The following is a 19231-nucleotide window of genomic DNA, read 5'->3' on the forward strand; positions in this document are numbered from 1 at the left end:
ACGCCATGCTGCCCTGTCCTTTGCTATCTCCTGGAATTTGCTCAAATTCATGCCCATTGAATCAGTGATACTATCTAACCATCTCATCCTCTGCCATCCTCTTCTCCTTTTGCCTTCAATCTTTCCCAGCATCAGGGTCTTTTCCAGTGAGTTGGCTAAGCACATTACAAAGATTATTTCATTTAATCCTGCCAATAACTCTATAGGGTAAATAGTCTTCTCCGCTTTTTAAGAGATATAAAAAACACCCATTATGAATATGATTTCAAAAAATAAACATTATCAATTTTATCTTGTGAGTGAAGTGAAAGTCACTCAGTCATTTCCGAGTCTTTATGACCAAATGGACTATACAGTCCTTGGAATTCTCCAGGCCAGAATACTGGAGTGGGTAGCCTTTCCCTTCTCCAGGGGATCTTCCCAACCCAGGGATCGAACCCTGGTCTCCCTCATTGCAGGTGGATTCTTTGCCAGCTGAACCACAAGGGAAGCCCAAGAATACTGGAGTGGGTAGCCTATCCCTTATCTAGCAGATCTTCCTGACCCAGGAATCGAACTGGCATCTCCTGCAATGCAGGCAGATTCTTTACCAACTGAGCTATGTCCTTCAAAATTATGAAAATAACCCTGGGTCTGTCCACTAATCTTATTTTCTTTAGTTTTTTTTTTTTTTTTTTATAAAACTATGTTCATTTTCTTATTAGAAAAACACCTGTTCACTATGGAAAACTTTAAAATATAGAAAACTTAAATATAAAATTACCCTCAATCTTACTACTGTTAATACTGTGGTATATTTTCTTTGATTTTTAAAGTCTATATAGATACATAATTGGATTTATATAGTATGTGCTGGCTTTTATCCTCTGTTTTTTCATTTGACATTGTACTTTGATCATTTTCTTTTGAGACTTAAATTTATTGGAAAAATCCATGCTCCTAGCAGCATGAAGTACTATAGAATTTACTTAGCCATTTTCCTTTTGTTGAATATTTAAGTTGATTTCTTTTCTTTCTTTCTTTGCTACAATGGAACAAAGAATAATTTTCTGCTTAAATCATTAAGCTTATATGAATGTGATTATTTCCTTAAAATAGAGTTCTTGAAGGTGTCTTTATAACTTGCCAAATAATTACAAAGTTCCCAAGGGTCCCAAAATGATAATAGTACAAGGAATATCCTACACTGTATCCATTTTTGTTTATTTGTTTCTCAACCATGTGAAGGTTACATACATTTTAGACCTTTTTCCATAAGTATTTCAGTGTTTATTTCCTAAGATTTGGGGTTTTCTCTCAAACAACCATAGTACCAGTCACCAGCTTCTCCTTGCATTTTAATAATGAGAAAATTGAGACTGAGTCCTGTTCAAAGATGTTTCCTGTGTTTGGGGTCCAGAACCATCTCTTCATTGATCCCCTCCCTTGGAATATTCTCTTCTTATCTCCACTTTGATGAGACTTCAAAGCCAGTTCAGGCCTGGTACCCCCCAGAAAACCTTCTGTGTGCCTCTAGCCTCTGGCTCCAGAACATTCCTTGTGGGTTCTATTAACTCCACATGCATCACAGAGCACATAGGGCAATGCTTAAATTGTTGCTTCATGCTTGTACTGTTTATCTTTTTATGTGTGCCTCTCTTGTCTCTTTGGAGAAGGCAATGGCACCCCACTCCAGTATTCTTGCCTGGAAAATCCCATGGACGGAGGAGCCTGGTAGGCTGCAGTCCATGGGGTCGCTAAGAGTCGGACACGACTGAGCGACTTCAGTTTCACTTTTCACTTTCATGCACTGGAGAAGGAAATGGCAACCCACTCCAGTGTTCTTGCCTGGAGAATCCCAGGGACGGGGGAGCCTGGTGGGCTGCCGTCTATGGGGTTGCACAGGGTCGGACATGACTGAAGTGACTTAGCAGTAGCAGCAGCTCTTGTCTGTTAACTGAATTCTAGGCTGCAAAAGGCCAAAGAGCATGTTTCTATATCTCTTAACACCTAATAGGATAAATTGCAAAAGTAGACACTCAGTAAATACTTGTCACATACAAGAGCGTTGTTCCCAACAATGGGACCATGATATAAACTGAGAGGAAAAGATGTAGAAAAGTTGAACTCCCAACTTAGAAACCCTCTTAAAGTGAGAAAACAACATTTCTGATTGCAAGAAAAATCAAAACTGAACAGGGAAGGAAATGCAAATATAGTAAATTCTATGATGTTTAAAGTGAATGGAATTTACATAACCATAGTGTTGAAATTTGATTATTGAATTATATGCCTGTACTGAGAGATGGAGGAGAATTGGGTGGTGTAAGAGTACAAAACCCTCATCAACTACAATCAGAAGACAACTGATAATGTCTAAAAGTGATAACAATTAATATGTGTGTATTAAGTCACTTCAGTCATGTCCAACTCTTTGCGACCCTGTGGACTGTGGCCCACCAGGCTCCTCTGTCCATGGGATTCTCCAGGCAAGAATACTGGAGTGGGTTGCCATGCCTTCCTCCAGGGGATCTTTCTGACCCAGGGATCGAACCCACCTCTTTTTATGTCTCCTGCTTTGGTAGGCAGGCTCTTTACCATTAGCGCCACCTGGGAAGCCACAATTAATATAGGAATATCATAAAGGACTGTGGCACTTAATACCAGAAGAAGCAGTTAGCAAAGTTAAGTTATTAGCTCTGGGTTGGGGGAGGTAGGTGGAAGAGACAGCTATTTTTTAAATTATGATCTTTTTCAATATTATTTGATTTTTAAACCCTGCTAGGAGCACTTTGGTAAGATAAGAGCTGCGCCAGAAGGCAAGCTTCTCCATTTCCCTCTTCTCACTTGTTCCCCCACAGAGATTTCCTTGTGTCTGACTGATGAGTTCTGTGCTGCAGAAGGAACTTCTTTCCTCTCTGACCATTTGCTGGAAGAAAAGCCCTGTGCTTCTGGTCCTCGGCCTGGACCCCAGCCCTCATGGACACTGTCACTAATTCTCCTGGAGGACAGAGAAACTCTGCTGGGCTTGTGACTCCGGAGGAGAGTGCCCTCCGGGAGGGACAGGGAGGGTTTGGACCCCGACAGTGGATGGACATGCTGCCTCCTCTCGGGAGGTGGAAGCACTGCTGGGAAGGTCAGTGCTGGCTGAACTGGACCTTCCTCACTGTCCGCTCATGGTCCCAGGCAGCTGAGAGGCAGCTTGGTGGTGGAATCAGTGTTTCCCTTTCCTCTGTTGATCAAGGAGGGAGACCTGGGCGACGGTCCCCCACTGGCCCCATGACTCCTGGCCCTCTGTGAAGCTTCTAAAGACTCAGTGCTACCAAGGTTATTTCCCAGGGGACTGACTGACAGCATTATGGTTTTCTGCCTCTTTGGCACAAACCCTAATGGAACTCCAGTTTGTGATGGCCTTTCAGGAGGCTCAGAGCCTGCACAATGGGTGGGGCTACTTTCTCTGGGTTCGTCTCAAAGGGAAGCAGAAAGGAACCAACGTGTGTAGAGTGCCTTCTGCATACCAGGAATGTTGCATTTTGCATTTGCTTTCTCATTTAAGGTGAGGAAACAGTCCCAGAGAGGTTCGGGAAGAGGTTCCAGGGTCCCCGATGTGAGGGGTGGAGTCGAGATATCAATCCAGGTCCCTCTGAATCTAAAGCTACCATGCGACATGCCATTCATGGTAGCCAACTGGAAACCATTCATCTAATTCAACCCCAGGGGAAATTCTTGGTCCCCCAGACAGCATGGGCCAGCCCACATTCCTTATCTTTATTCACAATCACAGTCCTGATGCTAACCCCAAATACCTGGGCCTGGTCCAATGGAAGCCCCAGGCTCAACTTTAGTGGGATAGTTGTTAGTTGTTTAGAAAACAACTGTGCTGTTTTCTTATTTGGTGTTTGGTGGGTTCACACGTCCTCCCTCCCCCTTGTGAATGATACCACGGGCTTGGTGATTTAGCTTGGGTGTGGTCTGCGATCACAAGATAGTACCATTAAGTGGGGAAGAGCCAGGGCTCTGGAGTCAGCCAGGACTTGGCTGTGTGACCCTGGGCAAGTGATTCAACCTCTCTGGGCTTCATTTCTCTCATCTAAAAAAATAAATGAGGACTATATGACTCCCAGTCTTTTGTAAAGCTGTTGTGAGGATTAAATGGCACGTGCAAACCAGCTAGCCTGGCCCGCCACCCTGCCAGCTGGGGCTCCTGGTGGTTCTCCTGTCAGTCAGTGGTCCAACTGTCCAGGTCTGTGGCCATTCACCCACGGAGAAGGCTGAGGCACAGCAGATAGAACCCTGTCCAGGGGTGGTGTCGGTCAGGTTTCTAACCCACTGATTTTTCTTTGACAATGAAGCCTTGGTTATTCAGAACCCCTCTGGGAGTTCCAGGATTCCTAAGGATTCTTTTAATCATTTTCTAAAATGTGTTGCATCCTCACATTTGCCATGAGCCTTCCTTTCCCCACTATCTAATTTTCAAGACTAATATTCTATGAGTTGGGAAACTAGATAATGGAAATCGTTAGAACTATTTGCAAAGAAAAATTAGATTCTAAGACGAGAGCTCCTCCCGTGGCTAGAGTGCGTGGATTCTGTGACATTTATGTTGGCAGGGTTATTGCCTTTACTGCTTTTCTGCTCTGTGGTTTTTCTCCATGTGCCAAAACCCTGGGCTTGGAGAGCAGAAGTATTTCCGGACGCTGTTTAAGAAGAGAGATGGGCTCAAAGAGACGGCTTTGAAAAGGTGGAGCAGAGGATAGCAAGCTCAGGCTCTGGAGTTAAGATGACCTGGGTTCAGATGCCTGCTCCCACAGATGCTCTTGGACCAAACACTGAACCCAGATACCCTCGTCACTCTGTGCAGTGATATACACATTGAATCCATCATACTGTGTGCCCGAAGTAAAATGATGCAGGACAGACTTGGCATATAGGAAGTCCTCAGAAAAGGCCCATTATCATTGTTCAATGAAGTAAAAAAGATGAAATGCTTCAAGATGAGATTCAGGGTCAGGAATCAGGTATGCCAGCCTGACCACGTAGAGAAAGAAATGAAATAAGAAGGAGCAAGGTGGAACTTAAAGAAAAAGATGCTTCCAAACTTTCTTAAGTGAAGGGTGAGGATCTCTCTAGAGTTTTCTAACGCAGCCTGGACTAAGAGGCACAAAGATGTTAAGTGCTGAGCAATGCAGTCTATTAATGAACTAGTTCATTGTGAGTGAATTGCTGGTGACATCTCTTAGTGATGAGCTTTTAAAAACATCACCCTCTTTGGCCATGGGATTATTTATTGCTCTCTAGATAGGTCAGGTTTTGTTTTTACAAAGTTGTTGCTGTTGTTTTTTAATAGGAGGAGGGCAGTTGTGGCTTTAATCCTAGAAGTCTGAGGAGAACAGAAATCTGGATATTGATCTTGGTTCAGTGCTTTTCTCACTAAGAACATCATCAAGGGCATCGTCAGGGAGAAAGGCAGAGATGGACCAACCAATCATTCATGAAGATGAGCTGGGCACTCTGATGGGCACTTTCTCACTCAGAAAGCTTTTAACATCCTCATAACTCCCCAGGAGGTAAGTACATCAATTGTTCTGATTTTCCAGGTGAGTAAAATGGTTACAGCTTAGAGAAGTTACACAGGGAAAGAAAAGAATGTTGCCCATTCCAGTTCTCTAAGGATCAAGCCCTCAGCTTCTGCAGTCATGCACCCTGAGGGGAATGCAGGATGGAGAAAAACAGGAAGCCTCTACACTTTCGGTATGAGCCCTAAATAGTTAAGATGCATATCTAAGGAATCATTTCAGTGGCTCCAGATTCTTATATCTTCTCATAAATAGAAAAGCACCAGGATCATTAACTGGAGATGGCTGTTGTGATTAGCAGTAGTCTTCTGATGTTTGACTACATGTTTTTTTTTTCCCAGAAAAATAAATTCATATATTTCCTGGCTCCTGCCTCAGCTCTTTGGAGCAGCTCCTCAGTAACCCAGGCTGTCTCCCAGGCCATAGTCCTCAGTAAGGTACCCAAATAAAACTTAACTGGCAACTTTTATTTCAGTCAACACACAATTTGCTCAAGACTAGTTAGTGACAAAACTGGATTCAAACTCAGATCTACCTTACTCCTAGCTTGGATTCTGCCCCTTGCTAAGTTGCCGCTGCCCCTGCTCGTGGTGGTGACAGCCGGAGACTGGCGGGATGTGTGGATCTAACTGTGTCCTGACACGGTCATGGGTGGCATTGCACGGGTACTGTCGGCACCCTGCTGTTGGCGGCACACAGCCAGGCTCTCCTTGCAGGTCAGCTGGGGGTGAGCCTTGTCACGTGGCGGGAAGGTGGCAGTCCCTCAGAAGGTTGGTGGTGGTCGCTGGAGATGGGCCTATATTGAGGCTCTTTTGGTTCATCTGAACTATTCGCAGCGAGTCCAGGATGGGATCCTGGGCAGGCCCCCCTCAGTGATGAGCTAAGCCCATCAGAACTGGAGCCTTCCTGACACCATTCCAACCACCTCCTTGGCAAAGAAGCTACGTCCACTGTGGCTGCCTCTCTGCCCTTCCCTGGGGGCAGGAATGCTGATTCTACTGGTTAAGTCTGTGCAGGCTAAGACACCTTCCTAACCACCTGTCTGTATTCCCTGAGGACAGAGGTTTTCAAACCATTCACTGCCCCCTGGAACCTCAGGGGCTGCTGTGGGAACAGGGTGGCCAAAAGGTGTTGCAGCGGGAAGGGCCCGGGCAGCCAGGGCTCTGAGCCCCCATGACCAATCGGAGTAGGACTTCCTCTTCCATCAGTTTCATATATTGAGTCTCCTAAGATTTAGTTTCAAAAAAAGCTTTTGTTGCTTAAAAAACATGCTTGGCAAACCCTACCCTAGAGAAGGCTAAAGCAGAGAGACCCAGATGGGTGCTGACCTGGCCCGAAGTCAGCCCAACTCCTGCAGAGCCTAGAAGTGCTGACTTACCAGGTGCCCCCAGTTTCTGCTCTTCATGTGGAAACACATGAAGGTTTGGCCTCAAAGGGCTGCAAGATCTGTAGGTTCCTGGGTATTGGGCCCCTCTTGTGGCCTGGGCACGGGCTCAGCTCTGGGCTGTGTCTGGATGGCTGTGGGTGATGGGCAGCCTGGGTTCAGGTGGGTGGCTGGGCACAGATGCTCAGTCTGTATCCTCACAGGCTTGTATATGTGGGGGGGATGCGGAGGAGGGTCAAGGGGGCGGGCGTGTCAGCCTCCATGGTAAGCGGAGGCCAGAAAGGCAGAGTAGAGAGTGGCATATGAAATGCCCCCAGATTTAAACAAACATTGAAGGTCTGGGCACCGGTCAGGAATCGGTGGGTCAGAAAGATGAGAAGCCAATAGGGAAGCAGATTTCAGGATATCAGACTCCAGCATCACTTGGCTGTAGAGGCTGTTTTGTTTTTACAGCTGGAGCTGCCTTGCCTCTTCTCCCCGGCAGGAGCTAGAATCTAAATGGGAGTTGCTAGAGGCCTGCAATGTAGGCCACTGAGACAGCAGAGGGCGTGTGTGTGCGTGCATGGGTGTGTGTGTGTGCACGCGTGTGTTTGGTGGGTAGATAGAGAGCAGGTGTAATCACTACCAGAAATAATTCCTGACCCTGGGCACCCCTGAGGCTCTTTCTAAGCCTCAGTATTCAAACCATGCTGTTTAGTTCCCCAGAGCACCCCTGGGCCTCCACCTCGATGCCGTTCTCCTATAAACAGTCTCTCAGCTCACTTGATTGACACAGGTACTGTTCCCGGCTACTGTAATACATTAGAAGGGCTTAGAGGACTTTCAAGGCAGATACAATGATAGTAATGAGAGTCACAATGCAAGCAAAACAAAGAAAGACACGCCTAAAAATAAATCTGAAATACAGAACTGAGCTCTGTGCACCAGCAGAGGGGTGCAGTGACTGGGTGCTTACAAGCTTGATAGAATCCTAAAGTCAAAGGGTCCTTAGAGTCCAGCCCCCCCCCCCCGCCCCCCCGCCCAAGGAATGCAGTCTACGTCTAATGTCCCTGATTCAGTCATCAGACTTGTGCTTCTGGGGACAGAAACAGCAGGACCACATGGGGTCCCCGTTTCAGAGTCTTCCCTCCCAAAGAGGGGAATCTCCCTTATGGTGCTTTGCCTCTGGTTCTGGTTTGGCCCCTCTAAGCCTGGTGTGTTGAGCTGCACAAGCCAGAAATCATGCCCCTCTTGAGGCCTCTCTTCCTTCCTCATGTGACTCAGCTTCTAGATTTTAGACATCTTGGCTACCCACCTCTGAATGAGCACCTTATCCAGAATTTACTGCCCTGGACAGTGAACATAATAGTCACTATATAGAGGATTACAAGATAGGCTCCTCTGACCACAGGATTTCCCAGGCAAGAATACTGAAGTGGGTTGCCATTTCCCTCCTCCATGGTTCTTCCTGACCCAGGGATCAAACCAGGGTCTCCTGTATTGCAAGTGGATTCTTTACCAACTGAGCCACCAGGGAAACCCATTAAAAGATACAGTGCATGTAAAGGACCTCTGCATTTTGGCAGCCACCTTGGATGGAAAGCTTACACTGAGTCTGTACTCAGCTGAAAGCCAAGGGTCTTTTTCACATGAACTGCTAACATTCATCCTTATTAAACTTCATTTTGCCAGTGCCAGTCCATTGCCTCTTCCTGGCAGCATTGATTCTGTCACTGTATATTAGCTGGTCCATCCAGCTTTGAGTCATCTGCAATCCCAGTAATATGCCTTTCATATTTTCATTTGTGTTCTCTCTCCAGCATGATGCCAACATGTTATGAAAGATCCTTTAGGCTCAGCTATTTAACCACTACTCAAGCTACTCAACTGTGCTATTATCCAGCCCATATGGGTTCCTCTGATTGAGAAATTTTTATCCCTGGAAATACTGAAGGCGCCAAAGAAAAAGTTAATTTATGTTCAGCAACTCCTGTTTTAAAAGACCAGGGAAATTGTAAAGCCTATGGAAAGACCTCCATCAAAAAGCAGTCAGTATAAATTTTGGGCACTTGATAGGGTAAATTTCATTTATCTAGAACATTCTCTCACAGGAAATCGTGTAAATCCTCTGCAATGCCAATAATAGTGGCATTACTGCATAGAGTCTTCTGTGTTACTCCATGTGGTTTACACTTTCTCTCTACTAGAACAGAAACTTCTCAAGGTCAGGAGCCATTTCTATCTCTTTTCAGCACCTGAGTTCGGCTGAGAGAGGACAGTCTAAGCTTTGCACAGTGAACTCTTAACCTGCAGACTGACAATACATCACTGTAAAACTTAGCCACTTATATGCACACATCCAGCCCCAATGGGAAACCCAAAGCATTAGCTATGAGATTCAAGAGGGCAAAAATAGATTTCTTTTTCATTTTTGTCACCTGCAAGGTATCTGTAACATCCCACAGTGCACACAGTAAGTACAGCACTCAGAAATAAATATTTTTCTGAATGTTGACTGAATAACCTGAGAGACAGAAGCCACAGATTCAGGGTCACCCTGATCCTATTCGCACGCTTTCCTTCACATGGAGAGTACAATACTGACACATACCATCAAGAACACTGCAGTTGAGAAACATTGACTGAGGCTGGTGTGAAAGTGGACTGTATGTAAAAGACACTGTAAATCCTAGAAGGGGTGAAGCTGGGTGGAGAGACGATATGTCTACAGCAAGTTTTTAATCTGACGTTCTCCTGTACCATTTAAGGGACAGATAGTACAGATGAACCTACTTGCAGGGCAGGAATAGAGACACATATAGAGAATGGACATGTGGACACAGTGAGGGAAGAGAGTGTAGCATTAACATATATACACTGCCATGTGTAAAGGAGATAGCTAGTGGGAAGCCACTGCCAACCCCAGGGAACTCGGTGCGGTGCTCTGTGACAACCTAGAGGGGTGGGAGGGAGGTTCAAGGGGGAGAGGATATATGTATTTATATGTTGTTATTTGCATCCATTGCTGTTGCTGTATAGTGGAAACTAACACAACATTGTAAAGCAATTATACTCCAACTAAAAAAATCAAAGGACAAAGATATCAGGGCGGTCCCAAAGGAAGGGACCAACACCTTTAGTGTTGGAAAGTTTTTGGAAAGGCTTCATCCAACAGGGTAACTGCGTAGGATTTTAAAAGCTTAAAGGATTGGAGAGAACTTTCCAAGGTAGAAGAGTGGCCTGAGTCCTGGCAAGGGGCTGGGAAAGCACAGGTGGGTTTAGGGAGTGACAAATGGATGCTGTATCTGAAGAAGGGGATTCCTGTAGACCACCCCCCCACCTCATTTTTCCCAGAAAGCTAAAGCACGTGCTGGTATAGGAGATAAGTCAATGGCTGAGGAAGAGATATGTTCTCTGTCTTGCAAAGTCAACAGGCTCACACACGGCTATCACCCATGTCCTCTACCTGATCGGCATTTCCTTTAATCTGAGCTTAAAACCCTAGCTAAACAGATTATTTTTGGTCTAAACTGCACCCTGGAGCCCAGCTGTTAAATATCATCACCAACCAAAGATACTTTATCAGGCCAATGGGGTAGAATTTTTCACCTCAAATGATAAAATTGGCTCCCTGGCTCTTCTGGTGTTTTCCACCTCTAGCTCCAGCAGTAACAACCCCTAATCTCTCCCCAGACAGTCTTCTTTTTCTTCTTACAAAGTGCAGTTGCCTTTGAAAACAACTGCCTCCCTAGACTCCTTATAGGTTGAGCCTTCCTAATGGTGCAGATGGGCAGACCCTAGGATGAACTGTTGCCTAGCAACATCCCTAGTGCATGGAGGGGCTGACTGGCCCACCAGTCTGTAGGATTCCGCTGCAGGAAGCCCTTGGGGAAATAGAGACATCATCTACTTTAAGGTTGAAGCATGCTGTTGGCTTTTGGGCTGCCTGCAGTGAAATACAAAGATATTAGTTTTTTAATGAATAGTTAGCTCACTTTAAAAATGTTACTTAAGTTTCAATTCTTTCTATAACTTTTTTTCTCTGCTCTCTACTTTCACCTTCTGACTCATTGGCTTTTTTTTTTTTTTTTTTTGTGATGCATTGGCTTTTGCTGTCACAATTTTAAAGATAAACCTGCCAGACAAGTTCATACTTTTCTCTTAATAAAGGTAATATTGATGCTTGTTCTTTTAGGCATGCAAACAGACCCGAACTACCTATTCTCTTTCCACAAAGGAAGGGGGACAACTGGAGAGACTGCCTAGTACTTCAGGTCCCAGGTGAGTTTTATGTGGGTCCCAGGATACTGATGTTAGACCCATTTCAGGAATAAAAGCACTGCTGAGTGTTTGGGGGATTGTATCTTTTTTGGAGAGTTTGGAGAGTTTTTATGACTACTAAATGCCAACCAACAAACTAATGTACTAGCCACCTCTAAACCAAAATGTTGCAAACCAAAAAAAGCTAAACAAACACTGGCCAGTTGAGTCCATCTGGTAGAAGGACATGTTAATTTGTAGTCATGTACAGCGATTAATTAGTTGCTCTGTTGTGTCTGACTCTTTGTGACCCCATGTACTGAAGCCCACCAGGCTCCTCTGTCCATGGAATTTTTCAGGCAAGAATACTAGAGTGGGTTGCCATTCCCTTCTCCAGGGGATCTTCCTGACCCAGGGATTGAACCTAGGTCTCCTGCAGGATCTGACTAACTGCAATTAGAGGGGAGCCTAATTTTATCTTTAGACTTTCACAAAAAGTTCTGTTATCCATGGTTAAGGCATCCTATGGACCCAGGTTCATTATTCCTTCATCACATCACAGAGGTGAAGTGAAAAGGTATACAGTTCTTAGTAGTAACTCACCTTGAAGCTATGTAATACTTAAAGGAGTGTTTTTCTGACAGTACAGTTAGCAAGTGCATAGACTGAAATCTAATAGGTATGAGTTTGAATCCAATTCTGCTGTTTCCTACTATGTGATCTTAACTCTGAACATCTTTCCTCATTCTGCAGAATGGAAATAGTAATGTCTGCCTGGTGGAGCTCTTGGGAGTATTAACTAATACAGTACTTCTGGGGTTGTACCTGAGTCTTAGTGGGCATTCAAACAATAGGTCCCTTTCCTCTTTTCTTCTGAGCCTATGTCCTTAACTAACCTCTACATTCAATCTTCTTCGGAAACCCTAAGCAGAGACCAGGTGCTATAATGAGATAATCCAAATGGAACCAGGTGTTAATGAATGAGGACCGTTCTTCATCTTGCTCTTGGTGTCTGGCTGTGATTTTCTTCTTTCCTATTTGTCGGAGGCTTAACTGTTTGCCCTGAAATTTGGCACCACTCTGGGCCTCCTGTTGACAATTTCTGTCTGAGCTTTAAGAATGCCAGAGACAGTGAACAGAGGGCAGAGTCTAGGTAGACAGCAGTCAAAGAAAGAATCTGCAGTAATCCTGAATTGGGGAAGAAGGGAGAGACATGTTTTTTAGAGGAAGTGAATGAAGACATTGTCAGGCCTCAGGGAAACACGGTAAGTTTCTCTGTCAGCAAGCATTTATTGGGCCCCTGCTCCATAGAGGCTCAACTTTATCATGAGATTCCAAAGACCCCGAGACCTGATTCCTCCTTTGAGTGTTTAGAGTCTATAGGGACAATCGAAAGACAGAGAAAGGAGTGGGGAGCAATCTGGTTGAATGTGCCAATCACATGGTTCCCAAAGGTTTTCAGGTTGAAGGAGCATTTGGATCCAAAAGGCTTCCTGAAAGTGGCAGTTTGAGGGAGATGCAGGTAGGTCATGGGTTGAAGGAAAGGAGCACGGGGTCCAGAAGAGCAGGTTCAAAGGCTTAATGCTAATGGGTTGGTTCAGGGTTAAAAGAAGCCCCTCCTAAACGCTCTGTGAATCTCCCTTCACCTCCAGCCCTCTCTCACTGGCCCGGCAGGGACCAGGCAGGGGTCGCCACCAGTGGTCTAACCTCGCTGGATCGCAGGACTCCGAAGAACGGGTAGAGGAAGGCAGGCACCAGGGCTGCAGCTCCAAGAGGCACCGCCTCGGACACCCAGTACACGGCGGTCACGATCAACACATAAGCACATGAGGCTTCCTGGAAGGGGAGGAAAGTGGGTGGTTAGAGAACAGCATTGCCACCGAGAATCTAAAAGAGAGCCGGGGCAGAGGCAGTGATCACACAGACTTCAACACAGCTGCTGGCATACAGGCCTTGGGGGTGGGTGCAGAGCTGGACTTGGCGGAGGAGTTTGCTGGGTTGTTGTTGTTTAGTCACTAAGTCATGTCCCATTCTTTGTGACCCCACGGACTGTAGCCCGCCAGCCGCCTCTGTCCATGAGATTTCCCAGGCAAGAATACTGGAGAGGGTTGCATTTTTTTCCTCCAGAGGATCTTTTCGACTCAGGCATCGAAGCCGCATCTATCAGGTGGATTCTTTACCACTGAGCCACCAGGGAAGCAGTTTGGTGCGTATGTGCCATCATATTTTGGTGCGTGAAGGTATGGCTGCTCCTTGGGGAGACTGATGTCTGGCACGTGGTTTGCATGGGTTTGCGACAGGGAGGGACTGGACAGTCATGCTATCATAGCTCTATTGGTCCCTGAAACAGCAGGGTAGGGACAGAAATTAACTGCAGTGTCCAGATAGATCCAAGATCGTATTTCAAAAAGGTATATCATATATCATAAAGGAGTTCATACAGAATATTTTGGTGTCAAGTTGATCAGATGCTGGAAGTTCTTGGGGTGGCTGAAGGCAGAGGTTGATTTGTGTAACTGGTTCACATGTGAATTCTGGGCCATTTGAAGCTGGATCACTCCTTGCTGGGGGTGAGGGTGGGAGTGGGGAGCTGTCCTGCGCCTGTGCAGCATTTAGCAGCATCCTTGGCCTCTACCCAGAAGATGTCAGTAGTACCTCCCCGGTTATGACAACCAAAATGTGTGTATGCTCAGTAGCCCCCCAGTCCTCCTCTGGGACTCTCCAGGCAAGAATCCTGGAGTGGGCTGCCAGTCCCTCCTCCAGGAGATCTTCCCGACCCAGGATCGAACCTGGGTCTCCTGCACTGAAGGTGGATTCTTTACCGCTGAGCCACCAGGGAAACCTAAAAATGTCTCTAGACATTCCAGATGTCCCTTGACAGTGGGAGGAGGGGGGGGATTGTCCTTGTTGAGAACCAGTGCCCTAACCAGTCTGGGACTTTATTCCGCGTGCCTGATACACATGGAAACATCCTTCTGACAAAGGGAATAAGACTGTTCTCTGCCCAGAAGGGAGGACCTGGAAATTTACCAGGGTTTTTCCGAGCCTACCCACTTTGTTATTTTGAACAGCCTTGGGGTGCACAGAATAAATAAGTATAATATGCTTATCAAAAATTAGTGCTCCAGTGATGCTGGCTGCCAGGAATGGCGCTGATTAATGGTGGTGGGAAAGGTCTCTGTTTAAAGGCCTTAACCATGGACTCTGGAGGGCCCTGAGTAGAAGATCCAAGCTGGCTGTGTATTCCTCTGTTTATACCTAGTTCTAAACCATCTGGTTTCAGGTCTGACCTCCCCTGAGGCTGGCTGGCGATCAAGGAACCTGACAAACCTTGTTCTGTTTATCTCTCCCTTGGGTTCAGAACAAGTGTCCTCAGACTCTTACACAAAAGTTACAAAAGGTCGCTGTGATCAGTGAGGGGCGTCAAGGGAGATTAACCCAGCCTGGCTGGATGGGACCTTGCTCCCTCCTGATATGCATGGATTAGAGGGCTGGGGTTAGAGAAATGGGAACTGGGCCCAGCAATTGTTGACTGGGGCTCCCACTGAGGTTTCCTCTGGGGCCAGAAGATCAGAGAGAAGTTAAAACTTTTGGAAATGCTGATAAGACAACAGAACTAATACTGGTGGGGGCGGGGGAAGGAAAGGCTCCCTTTGGAAAAGAATGCAACTTAGAGACATGCTCCCTTTATTACAGAAATAAAAATACCTAAAGGAGTTCAAAGCTCTTCAGCCCACCTGAGCTCATTCATTCCCATTTCCTTTCTGGGAAAGAAACGGAATGGTAGGTGTTGGTTCTAGTTGATGAAAAGGAGATAGAACGTCTTTCTCTCTCTCTGAGAAGCCCTTATTTCTTCTGAAGAAACTTCAGTCCTTATGGCTTCATCATTACAGGTCCAGGAATGAAGCAGGGGTGGTGTGGGGGGCACAGAGAGAAAGAGCACGCGAGAGTGCCATTTCCTTCTACCATGCACCATTTTGGTTTGAATTAGGAGAATTTTGATAAGCCAAGGTAAACTTTTTGATTGTAACTATGGTTAGGAATTAGAACAGGTTACTGGAGGAAGTGACCAAGCCACCTTCACTCAGAAGTATTAAGAACAGGATAAACTACCATCTTTTTTTCTTTTCAGCTGTGTCACATGGGATCTTACTTCCCCAACCAGAGATCAAACACGTGCCCCCTGCATTGGAATCAAGGAGTCTTAATCACTGGACCACAAAGGAAGTTTCTCCTGCCATCAATTTTTAAAAATAGCTTTTTGTTTTTATTTTCTATGTATGTTTATATTCACATTTACGAGCATTTTCTCTTTTTGCACTCAGTCACTCAGTTGTGTCCGACTCTTTGTGACCCTATGGACTGTAGCCCACCAGGCTCCTCCATCCATGGGATTCTCCAGGCAAGAATACTGGAGTTGCCACATCCTCCTCCAGGGGATCTTTTGGACCCAGGGATTGAACCCATGTCTCCTGCATTGGCAGGCGGGTTCTTTACCACTAGTGCCACCTGGGAAGCCCTCCTGCCATCATTTTTATCTGAACTTTCCTTAGAGTTTTCTAACTTTCATTAGAAGAATGGGTAAGGAACCACCTTCAGATTACCTTTCCATCTATTTCACACTCAGTTCACTCATGGAATTCACATAAATTTCCCTTTGCTTCTTCTCAACCATTTCAAAATTCAGCAAGAAAGCCTATATGCGATAACCCAGAACGCGCTGTGTGTCCTTGCATCTGGCCTGGGGTCCGGCAGTTACTCAGTCCGTGTTGGGTGAACTAACTGGGCTCCTCTGCTGGCTAGCAGGTCTCTCTTATTTGCTGGAGAAAACGTTCTGGAAGCACTCAGCCCCTTATCACTGCCCCTGGTCAGCAAGTATGTATTGGTACGTATTCAGGCAGTGCCTTTAAGAGATAGTGTTGTCAGTTCTTCATGGCTCCTGTTTACAAACAAAGGAGTGAGTTTAAAAGTGGCATCTCCCCACAGCAGATGCTTCCAACTGGTGTTTGCATCTGCTCCTTTCCCCACAGTTTGACCACCTTGATGAAACCCCACTGGAAGAAGCTTGAGGTCTGGTTATTTGGTGTCATAAATGATTGCAAGGGCTCTTTAGTCTGAGAGCTGGGTTTAGTTATGGATGCCACCCCCTGGACTCCCGCTTCCTCTTCTGTCATACGGGGGTCTGAGTCGGGGCCTCTGGCTTTAGAGAGCTGGGCAAGAAAAATGGGGAGGTTCTTCTAATCCTTCCCGAAATATAGCTGTGGCTTGTCCCTTGGAAGGACCATGAGAACTGCAGGCTAGGACCTTCTGCCTAGGTCACTCCTCCCAGCTCCAGCCCAGAGCAAACAAGGCCATTTAGGAATCTTAAGGATTAAATATCAGAATGTAAGTGTGAGGCAAGGGGGATGAAGTGACGGGAGCCAGTCTCTGCAGTGGCTCGTGCCAGCTGTGGGTGCCGTGACCACATCCTCTATGATGTGCCTCTTCCTTGCAGAGAAAGGTAGCGTCTTACCGACACTGTGACCCATGGAGGAATTGCTGCTGCGGGCCATGCAGGGGCAAGTGGCAAGCAGGCTGCACCCACCCCTGAGGGCTTGGCCCACCCGGGTTCCACCTGGCGGTCCCGAGGGTTGTAGGTGGTCCGAATCATGTACCCTCCCCAACCCCGTTAACACAGACTGGGAAGCTCTGCTGTTATTTGATCCCTTAGTTGTGTCTGACTCTTTGCGACCCCATGGACTGTCGCCCACCAGTCTCCTCTGTCCAGGCAACAATACTGGAGTGGGTTGCCATTCCCTTCTCCAGCAGATCTTCCTGGACCAGGGATCGAACTCGTGCCTCCTGCATTGGCAGGCGGATTCTTTACCAATGGACCACCAGGGAAGCCCATTTTCTTAAGGTACTGATTCTCAGCTGGCGGTGATTTTGGCCCCCAGGGGATGTTGGTAATATCTGGAAGCATCTCTGGCCGTCACAGTGGTGGGGGCTGCACTGGCACCTGCCGGGTCACGACCAGGAATGCTGCTGAACGTCCTACAGTGCACAGCATGGTCCTCCCCTCGTGACAGAGAATTTTCTCTCCCCTCCACCCCCCACTGAATGTCACCAGTGTGGCTGTCCCTTCCCTAAGGTGAAACTCAGTTGGACAGGAGGGGATAAGTCAGTGAAGGGCTTAAATCAAGTGCCTCTTGATCTTAGTGAGTCCACCTTTAAAAACCTATTCAAAAATTATGCATAGACCCCAATAGAGCAGAGGCTCACCTTTCCTTCCTTTTCTCTTCTCTTTTCTCCCCCCACAACATCCCTCTTCTGTCAAATTGTATGGATGATTTTGTCTACTTCAATACTTTGTTTTTCTATTCTTTTTCTTCTCATGGGTCCTGCCCACCAGGCATTGTTAGCCGAGAAGCTCAAAGACTGGCTCCCAGAATGAAATGGCAACATCTCTCTGCACTCATGGTCCCCAGAGACAGAGCTGATTTAGGAGACTTGTGGGGAGTGGGGGTGGCTGATGCTGCCATGGAGAAAAGTGGGTGCTACTTGGCTGGCATTCCCTAAATCCATCTGACATTGAGTAAAACAAAGCAACAACATGGACAGAAATGAAAATCACCCTGTTGGGGACAAAGCCAAAGGCAGACTAGTCTATTGGCCAGGAAAACTGTCAGCACCAATCACTGTCTGCTAATCCCAGCCCAGCTTTCATCAGCGGCTCCCTGGCACTCTGAGGTATTTGTTCTACTGAATATTTAAACTAGTTTGTTTTTAAGAAACAGTCCTAATCCCCTCTAACTTTATAATTACTTTTGGTTACTAAGTTACTCAGGGAGCTGAATGGAAAGACAGCCCTTCCCCTCCCACAAACATGATTAACGTTTCTTGGCTTATTTTTCCTAAAGTCTCAAGGGTAGTGCCAGCTGGGGGAAGGGGTAGAAACACTGGGAGGAGGAGAAGGACAAGGAGGAAGAGAGGGGACACAAGGAGGGGAGAGGAGGAGGGATGGGGAGGAGAGGAGGGGGAGGAGGAGAAAAGGAGCCGGAGGAAAGAAAGAAAGCGAAGCTCTGGGTCGGCTCACACCAACCTGGACAAAAAAATTCGGTCACTGTCTAGAGTTGGGGGCTCTTACTCTTTTTTTTTTTTTTAATCAAGTCATTTGTTGTCTCTCCTTCCACCTCTCAGAGAAGGAAACAGAGAGGATAGAGATAATCAAAGGGCCATATGCATGCGGCCAGGGCAGGCAGCCAAGTTCCACTTTCAACTTACAGTTCAGGAGGAACTTATTTAAGAGTTTCCAATAGTGGTTATCAGAACCCACCGAGGGTCACCCACGGACCCTGGCTTGATGGACAAGAGCCTGGCCGGGCACTGCTCCCCAGCACACCCCAGGCTGGGGTCCACAGTCCCCTCCCTCTCCGCCCCCTCCTCTATGGGGAGGTCTTCCTGCATGTCCAGTCACTCTCCCATGCCATGGTCACATGTTGACTCCTGGCAAACACCGCTGTCCAGAGCGTCCTCATCGGTGTCCACCTGGCCCACAGACCGGCCACTCCAGCCACTGACCCACCCCCCTTCTTATCTCCCTCCCGGCTGGGGGCCGTAGGGTTGGGGGGACTGGGGGTTGAAAATGGCAGTTTTGGGGCAGAAAGCATGTGAGCCTCCTCCAGGAAAGCATTTCCACTTCTTGACACCGACAGAAGAGCATGCTGACCTCGGCACTGAGCCCCCCTCTTCCCTCCAGCGACCTCCCAGCTGACCCACTGGCCCCGGGAGGGGACGGCCGGTACTCACGCTGCTGGGGTGGAGCATGGGCAGGGGCAGCAGCAGGAGCGGCACGAGGATGGCGAGCAGCAGCTTCCTGGCTCCGAGAAGTCCCTCCAGCAAGCCCATCCTGGACCTCCGCCCCTCGGAGCCCGCGCTGGCCAAGTGCTGTGCTGCTTGGCGACGCTCGCCTCCGTCCAGAAAGACTTCTCCAACCTTTCTCGGCTTCCAAGAGTCCTCTTGTTTTATGGGCAGAACAGGAAGGCAGGTAGAGCCCCTGTCTACACCAAAAGCC

At 47.0% G+C, this 19231-nt stretch overlaps 1 protein-coding gene across 1 annotated transcript in view; it reads right to left on the minus strand.

The window, feature by feature from the left end:
* SLC13A4 (solute carrier family 13 member 4) overlaps nucleotides 1-16828 on the minus strand; it is a 39692-nt gene extending 22864 nt beyond the window's left edge. The window contains exons 1-2 of the mRNA XM_061166543.1: nucleotides 16691-16828; nucleotides 12886-13014 (exon numbers count right to left, since the gene is read on the minus strand). Coding sequence (XP_061022526.1) covers nucleotides 12886-13014; nucleotides 16691-16828 — 267 coding nt within the window. The remainder of the gene's footprint in view (nucleotides 1-12885; nucleotides 13015-16690) is intronic.
* Between the last annotated feature and the right edge of the window lie 2403 nt (nucleotides 16829-19231).

This window comes from Dama dama, chromosome 18 (genome assembly GCF_033118175.1).
Source record: "Dama dama isolate Ldn47 chromosome 18, ASM3311817v1, whole genome shotgun sequence".
Taxonomy (NCBI): domain Eukaryota; kingdom Metazoa; phylum Chordata; class Mammalia; order Artiodactyla; family Cervidae; genus Dama; species Dama dama.